The sequence below is a fragment of the Nicotiana tomentosiformis genome, chromosome 7 (assembly GCF_000390325.3).
Source record: "Nicotiana tomentosiformis chromosome 7, ASM39032v3, whole genome shotgun sequence".
Classification (NCBI taxonomy): domain Eukaryota; kingdom Viridiplantae; phylum Streptophyta; class Magnoliopsida; order Solanales; family Solanaceae; genus Nicotiana; species Nicotiana tomentosiformis.
This window is the reverse complement of record NC_090818.1, coordinates 19,493,245-19,502,050: the sequence shown is the minus strand read 5'-3', so window position 1 is coordinate 19,502,050 and position 8,806 is coordinate 19,493,245. Positions and strand designations below refer to the sequence as shown.

The 8,806-nt window shown below is 37.4% G+C and overlaps 1 protein-coding gene across 1 annotated transcript; it reads left to right on the top strand.

Moving 5' to 3' along the window:
* On the top strand, positions 1-468 carry LOC104112901 (uncharacterized). The gene has a single exon (XM_009622942.1). It carries the CDS (start codon positions 1-3, stop codon positions 466-468), a length of 468 nt encoding a protein of 155 aa, XP_009621237.1.
* Positions 469-8,806: the final 8,338 nt, after the last annotated feature.

Here is an 8,806-nt window from a genome sequence, read left to right as displayed (position 1 = left end):
ATGGGTATCTTGGTGGATAGGAAAGTGCGAGAGTCTGTGGTTGAGGTTAGACGAGTGGGTGAAAGATTGATGACTATTAAGTTAGTAGTTGGAGAGTCCACCTTAAACGTCGTCAGTGCTTACGCATCGCATGCGGGCTTGGCTAAGGAGATTAAACGACGCTTCTGGGAGGGGTTAGATGAGATTGTGCGCCAGGTTCTGCCTGCGGAGAGGCTATTTATAGGAAGGGATTTCAATGGTCGTATTGGGTCGACTGCAAGTGGTTATGGTGAGGTGCATGGAGGCTTCGGTTTTGGGGAGAGGAACGGAGAAGTTACCTCGCTAATGGACTTCGCTAAGGCTTTTGGGTTGGTGACTGCGAACTCTAGCTTTCCAAAGAGAGATGAGCATTTGGTTACTTTTCAAAATGCGGTGGCAAAGACTCAGATCGACTATCTCCTCCTCAAGAGGTGTGACAGAGGGTTGTGAAAGGATTACAAGATTATTCCGAGTGAGGTACTCGCAATGCAACATAGGCTTTTGGTGATGGACGTTGGTATTATGTTAAAAAAGAGAAAAAGCTATGCTTGAAGAAGACCGAGAATCATGTGGGGAGCATTGACCAAGGATAAAACCCAAGAGATGGAGGGGAGGTTGTAGGTTGTGGGAGCCTGGAGGAGCAGCGGCGACGCGGGCATTATGTGGTAGACGACGGCAGGCTGTATAAGGGAGGTTGCAAGAGAGGTGTCAGGGATATCGGCGGGAGTCTTTGGCGGGCACAAATGAGACTGATGGTGGAATGAAGTGGTCCAAGGTAAAGTGGAAGCGAAGAAGGTGGCGTACCTGAAGTTAGTAGGGAGCATGTGTGAGGAGGAGAGGCGAGCGTGCTTGGAGAGGTATAAGGTATCTAGGAAGGAAGCTAAGTTGGCGGTCTCAGAGGCTAAGACTACAGCTTATGCTCGTATGTATGAGGAACTGGGGGGAAAAGGTGGGGAGAAGAAGTTATTCAGGCTGGCCAAGACTAGAGAGAGGAAGGCTCGGGATTTGGACCAAGTGAGATACATCAAGCATGACGATGGTAGAGTATTGATGGAGGATGCCCAAATTAAAAGGAGATGCCATAATTATTTTTATAAACTTCTGAATTAAGGAGGGGATCATGATATTGTTCTAGGTGAACTAGAAGATTTCGGGAGTCACCGTGACTTTGGGGACTGCAGGCCAATCGAGGTTGAGGAGGTCGTGGGAGCTATGTGTAAGATGAGTAGGGGCAGAGCGTCTGGGCCAGACAAAATTCCGGTTGAATTTTGGAAGTGTGTGGGTAGAGCAGGGTTGAAATGGCTGCTTGTGTTGTTTAATGTTATTTTTAGGACGAAGAAGATGTCGGATGAGTGGAAGTGAAGTACAGTGGTGCCGTTGTATAAGAACAAAGGCAATATATAGAGTTGTAACAACTATAGGGGTATCAAATTACTGAGTCATACCATGAAAATTTGGGAGATGGTGGTTGAAGCGAGGGTGAGGAGGACGGTGTCAATATCAGACAACCAGTTCGGGTTCATGCCAGGTCGTTCTACTACAGAAGCTATACACCTTGTTAGACGGTTGGTGGAACAGTATAGGGAAAAGAAGAAGGATCTGCACATGGTGTTTATTGACCTAGAGAAAGCATATGACAAGGTTCCTAGAGAAGTTCTCTGGAGTTGCTTGGAGGCAAAAAGTGTGTCGGTTCCCTATATTAGGGAGATTAAGGACATGTATGATTGGGCTAAGATTCGGGTTAGGACAGTAGGAGGTGACTCTGAAGATTTTTCGGTTGTTATGGGGTTCTACCAAGGTTCTGCGCTCAGTCCATTCTTGTTTGCCCTGGTGATGGACGCGTTAACACACCATATTCAAGGGGAGGTGCCATGGTGTATGCTATTCGCTGATGACATAGTTCTGATTGATGAGTCACGAGCCAACATTAACGAGAAGCTGGAGGTTTGGACACATGCTTTTGAGTCTAATGGTTTCAAGTTGAGCAGGACGAAGACGGAATACCTAGAGTGTAAGTTCAACGCCGAGCCAAGGGAAGTGGCCGTGGATGTGAGGCTTGGATCACAAGTCATCCCAAGTATAGGCAATTTCAAGTACCTTGGGTCGGTTATCCAGGGGGGAGGGGAGATCGACGAAGATGTCACACACCGTATTGGGGTGGGGTGGATGAAGTGGAGGTTAGCATCTGGAGTCTTGTCTGACAAGAGAGTGCCACCGATACTCAAAGTTAAGTTTTATAAAGCGGTGGTTAGACCGACCTTGTTGTATGGGGTTGAGTGTTGACCTGTTAAGAACTCGCATATCCAGAAGATGAAAGTAACAAAAATGAAGATGTTGAGGTGGATGTGCGGGCACACTAGGATGTGCAATATTAGGAATGATGATATTTGGTCGAGGGTGGGTGTTGCGCCCATTGATGACAAGATGCGGGAAGCGAGGCTCAAATGGTTAGGGCATGTACAGAGGAGAAGCCCAGATGCTTCGGTAAGGAGGTGTGAGCGGATGGTTGTGGAGGGCATGAGATGAGGTAGAGGGCGGCCTAAGAAGTATTGGGGAGAGGTGATTAGGCAGGACATTGCGAGGCTTCAGATCTCCGAGGACATGACCCTTGATAGGAATTTGTGGAGGTCAAGGATTAGGGTTGTAGGCTAAGAGGTAGTTGAGTCTTTACTTTCTTCGTACCTTTGTAAGGCTAGTCTGGTAGAATTTTTGTCGTGAGTGGCAATGTTGTGTCTTACTACTCTTTCATTTCTCATAGTGTCGGGTCTATTTACTGGCTATCGCATTTGTTTTGCATCTATCTTCTTGTTCCCATATTGTTGTTACTTTTCTTATGATTTATGGGGTGATACTAATATTGTGTCTTTTTGTCTTGTTGTCTTTTTTGTATTCTTAAGCCGAGGGTCTTTCGAAAATAACCTCTTTACTCCCTCGGGGTAGGGTAAGGTCTGCTTACACACTACCCTCCCCAGACCTCACTAGTAAAATTTTACTGAGTCGTTGTTGTTGATTAAGATAGAATTGTTTTAGATTCTTATACATTAAAGTGGCGAAACAAGATTGTGCCATCAAAGTCCAACACGAAGAGGTCGAAGTCGCTGCGATGCGAACATATCTGTTATTTTTTAAAAAATTTTACCTTCTATAGTAAACTATTACACCATATTTATTATAAATTAAAATAATTTCAAAATATTAATAATTATAGATACTTTTCTATTTTATACTCCATCCGTTCCAATTTATGTGAACCTGTTTGATTGGGCACGAAATTTAAGAAAAAATGAATACTTTTGGAATTTGTGGTCCTAAATAATTCAGAAAGGGGCCTAGAGTATTTGTGTGGTTATAAAAGCTTCTCATTAAGGGTAGAATTATAACTTTAAGTAAAATTATTTCCAAATTTAGAAATGGGTCATTCTTTTGGAACAGACCAAAAAGGAAATAGGTTCACATAAACTGGAACGGAGGTAATAGCAAAATAGGTATTTATTTATACCTACTATTGAGACATGAAATACACCAATTATGTTCTTTTTCTCTCTCTTCCTTCTATATCTCTCTATCGGCAAGATTCTCAATCTTCTCTCTTCTCCATCAAATCAGCAGAATCGTTGGCATCATCATCGAGGCCATCGGTAGAATCGTCGTCGGTGTCAGAATCATCGGCGTCATCATCCACTATTGGCTAATCCTCTTAAGCGAACAGATCTGGAAATGACTACGCCGGAGAAGATTTGAGGGCTGGTTTTTGTTCGTCTCTATTTTTTGTTTTAGTACAATATATACAATATTTTTCTTGGCCGAAAAACGCCATCTACGATGAACTTTCTTCTCTTTTTGCTATTTTTAGTCACATACAATGATACAAATACATTATATTTTTGTATAAATATATTATTTTTTGCCTGTATTTATGTATTTCGAAGGTATGTATTGTTAAATACATCCGAATATCAATGTGTTATGTGATTTTTGTTGTTTGAATACAGTCGAATTGAATACGGTAAATTGAATATAATGTATAATAGTGAATAATGAATATCTAAGAATTAAATATAATGTATACGGTCAAATTGAATAGAATGATATACACCATATTTCTTGGTTACCTCACTGTATTTATAAATACAGTCGTGCGAATACATGGAATACAATACAGTAGCAACGAAATTTATGTAGAATTGATTTTGTTAAGTTAAATTAGGAGTGACTCACGCCAATTGATCCACTTTCCGTAATTAAACAGCTGGACTCCCCTATTTTAGGTGAATTCCGCACGAATACAGTGAATACAGTCACACAACTGAACTCCCCTTTTTGTTTTAGGCGAATTCCTCTGCTGTATTCATGAATACAATAGCGTGAATACATCGAATACAATTGCACAACTGGACTTCCCTATATTTTAGGCGATTTTCTCTAATGTACTCATGAATACAGTAGCGCGAATACAACGAATACAGTCGCACAACTGGACTCCCCTATTTTTAGGCAAATTTTGCTAATACAGTAGCGCGAATACAACGAATATAGGCGCATAACAACTAAATAGTAGCTTTAGGAAGTAATTATGTATATGGTAGCTATAGGAAGTTAATAACCACTAAACAATAGTGATTTCTGAAAATTCCTCTATTTTTTACAAGGCTGATACAATAATAATTTTAAAAGATACACACACATACACATTAAATTAATTGAACTCCTTCCTAAAAAAACAGTAAAATTAAATCCTCAATTTGCCGCGACCTATAATTTACCAATTTTCATTACGTGAAACTCAGCATAAACTTCTTATATGATCAAGTAGTTTCCTAATGTTGACATTTAGATGGTATCATTCTAGTATGTGGGACGGTGCCTATAGTATTGAACAGGGAAAAATACGACATGACACGTGGCCGCTTAAAGAAAGGACATGTGGAACATAAAATGGAGATGGTCATCGAATATAGCTATTCCGCTTGTCACCGAAAAGAATAATGGTCATAAAAAGAGTATTAAATGCTTTGCGCCCGGTAACATTTAATACGGAATATTTTGCAACATTAAGGATGCTGGCTCGTTACAAGGAATTTGGCATTTATTTTTAACGTTACTATTCATCAATGTCCTTCATAATTGACGTTAATGAAGGGCATGATCCAATGACTTCCTTCCCTTGACATAACTATAAATAAAGAGCTCATTTATCATTGTAAGGGACATGAATTTTCTAGCTAACTTACAATACTTTCTATACATCATTTTAATACAATTTTTTTTCTCTCGCCTTTTGATCTTATCATTGTTGTGCCCGGAAACCCTATTCCCGGACTCATTAGCTCTTTCGTTCCATCTACATTCTAAGGCTAAATATTTTATATTTCATCAGTTATTTCATTATTTTTTGGATCAAATTAATTCATTTATCTAGAAATCACGAATAAATTTAACTGTACCATTTTATGGATAAACACGTATGATATACTTTCTATCATTTTCGATAAATAACATTTAACGAAAGAAAAACTAGATATATAAATAAAAGAGAAGGAACGAAATGGATGGCCAATGACCCAAGTTTTCTTGTCGTTATAGCGTAAGGAAAGGTCTACAACACTATTGAGAGGATTCACGGGATGTTCTTTAATATTTCCACGATTAAACAGAAATCTCGAGTTTGAAAAATGAAAAATCTCTTAATAGGAATTACTTTACTCTAGTCAGAGGACACTTGCCACGAATTTGCGTTACTCGGTCATGCGTGGATTCCGGATATCGAATTCCTAAAGCAAAATATAAGAAAAGTCTACAACAACGTTTGACTTAATAATGATCTAGCTAAAGGAAATTTTTAAAGCATCAAAACCAGTTCTTACTAATTTTAAGGTTTAACAATTAATATATTAAAAATATTATAAGAAATTATGATGGATATCTATCTTCCTCCATGATCTTCCTCTCAAATGTTTAATGACATATTCAATGGCATATTTTTTTATTTTTCATGCCTATATAAATGTATTGTAATAAATGGAAAGAACACACAATTGAATAAAAAATAAGAATCACTCCTCTCTTTCTCTCTATATCTCTTAGCTTGTTTTTCCTTGTTTCATATTGTTACTTTGAGTTATATTTTATAACACGTTATCAGCACGAAATTCTAGCCAACTGAGTTGTTATGATGCGGCCAGTGCCGGTAGCGTCATTTAATGTTAATAATATGGTAAGAACGATGACGGTACAAGGTGTACAACGCCAGCATATATTCAGCCATCACGGTTAGCCTTTTCTAATTAATTTTTAAGTTTCTTTACACTTTGCTACTTATGTTTCCATACATGAACAAACTTGCTTTACGGAAAAGTTTTTCTTGAAAGTTCATCAATTCATGTAAGGATTTTTGGTGTAAAGAACGATAAATATTTTTCCTATAACAAGTACTATGTTCCTATGTATTATTATTAAGAAACACGGAATGAAGACTTTTGAGAGAGCATATATTTTTCCTTTCTATTTTATCACATATCTCCTCCATCTTAAAGTGGGATAATTATCACAAAGGACACATAAATTTTAATTGATTATGTGTTTTTCTATATTTGCTTGATACTTTTTATTTGATTGAGTTCAGTTAATGAAAGTTCACATATGCAAATTAAATTTAATCGCCACCAATAGTAGAAACTCGTCCCATAAGTCTAAAATAAGACATGATGTTACCATGAAGGTATGAATGGATGTGGACGTGGTAATGGACAAAATTATAATCGTCATCATTATGGTAATGAGAACAATAATGGCTCTCAAAATAATCCTTCACTTTGTGAAAGTGATGTTTGTCATTGATATGGCATGAGATTTTATAAAACACGCATGGATTATTATGTTCCATTCCTGAAGTGAATATGAAAACAATGTGATAATCATTATGAATACATATTCATTCTTGCAAGAATATGAACGTGCTAGTGGTAGTAAATATACCACACTCACCTCGAGAAGGGGGTTTGAGATGAAATAAAAAAATAATGTCATTATTATGGCATGAATGATCATTGGTCACATACCTATTATACGCCAAAAAAGTTTGGCAATGTGATTATTAAATGACAACAATAATGCATGAAACAGATCTTGCATCTAATTTTGACCATGACCATAATGGTATAACTTTCCCTTAAAAAGAGATATTCACCATATAGATGTTGATGAATATATGGTAGTACAAAATTAATTGAAGGCTCTAGAAAAGCTACTATAATTCTGCCTAAGGGAACAATATTTATCATACAGAATGCAATGTTCTCCTCCAAGTCTAAGAGGAACTTGTTAAGTTTTAAAAATATCCCCCGAAATGGATTTCATATTGAGACAATAGATGAGAATAATCTCGAATATCTCATTGTTACCAAGAATGTCTCTGACTAGAAAAGGGTTATTGAGAAGTTCCCATCTTTATCTTGTAGCCTATATTGGACAAGAATTAGTGCAATTGAGGCATATTCTATCGTAAACTAAAAGGTTACTAATTTCAATACTTTTGTACTTTAGCATGATCGATTGGGACATCCCAGATCAATTATGATGAGACGAATTATAGAGAACTCAAATGGGCATCCATTAAAGAATTTAAAGATTCTTTTAAGTAATGAATTTTCTTGCACTTCTTGTTATCAAGCCAAGTTGACTATTAGACCATCACTAACAAAGGTTGGGATTGAGTCCCCTACGTTCTTGGAACGTATACAAGGGGATATTTGTGGACCTATTCACCCACCTAGTGGGTCTTTTAGATATTTTATGATCTTAATAGATGCATCTTCTAGATGGTCTCATGTGTGCCTATTTTCATCTCGCAACCTGGCGTTTGCAAAATTAATGGCACAAATAATTCGATTACGGTCACAGTTTTTCGATAATCCAATTAAGTCTATTTGACTTAATAATGCTGCTGAGTTTTCATCCCATGCATTTAATGATTATTGCTTATCAATTGGGATAAAAGTGAAACATCCTGTAGCTCATGTTCACACTCAAAATGGTCTTGCAGAATCTTTGATTAAACGTCTACAATTGATAGCAAAACCGTTACTCATGAAAACGAAATTGCCCACTTCTGTTTGGGATCATGCCATTTTGCATGCAGCAATGCTAATTCGTCTCAGACCGACAAATTATCATAAATATTCCTTGTTGCAATTAGTTTTGGATTCATGAACCTAATATATCCCATCTAAGAATTTTTGGATGCGCTGTATATGTGCCTGTAGCACCGCCATATCGCACCAAGATGGGTCCCCAAAGAAGGTTAGGAATATATGTTGGGTTTGAATCGCCCTAAAATATTAACGGGAGATTTGTTCACTGCTCAATTTGTAAATTATCGATTCGATGAGGTATTTTCCCCAAAATTAGGGGGAGAAATTGGTGAAATCAAACGGGAAATTTCGTGAAAAAATCCATCATTGTTTCATCTTGATCCACGTATCTCTATTTATGAAAAGAAGGTACAAAAGATTATCCATTTACAGAAAATAGCAAATCAAATGCCAGATGCATTTACGGATTTGAAAAGGATAACGAAATAACATATCCCTGCAGAGAATATTTCAATCCGTATTGATGTCTCTGTTGGACAATCTTCTAGTGTCATAGCTAATGAGTTAAAAACACACCTAAAGTGTGGCATACCATTGGCTTCTAAGGATCGAAATTCTAGAAAAAGAAAAATAAATGATCAAGATGACGCTACGAATGAGTCTCATAAAGAAACCCATGATTTAACTAATTCTGAATT

Bases quoted from the DNA above. Each gene is read 5' to 3' on its own strand.
- LOC104112901 (XM_009622942.1), top strand. From the start codon at position 1: ATGGGTATCTTGGTGGATAGGAAAGTGCGAGAGTCTGTGGTTGAGGTT.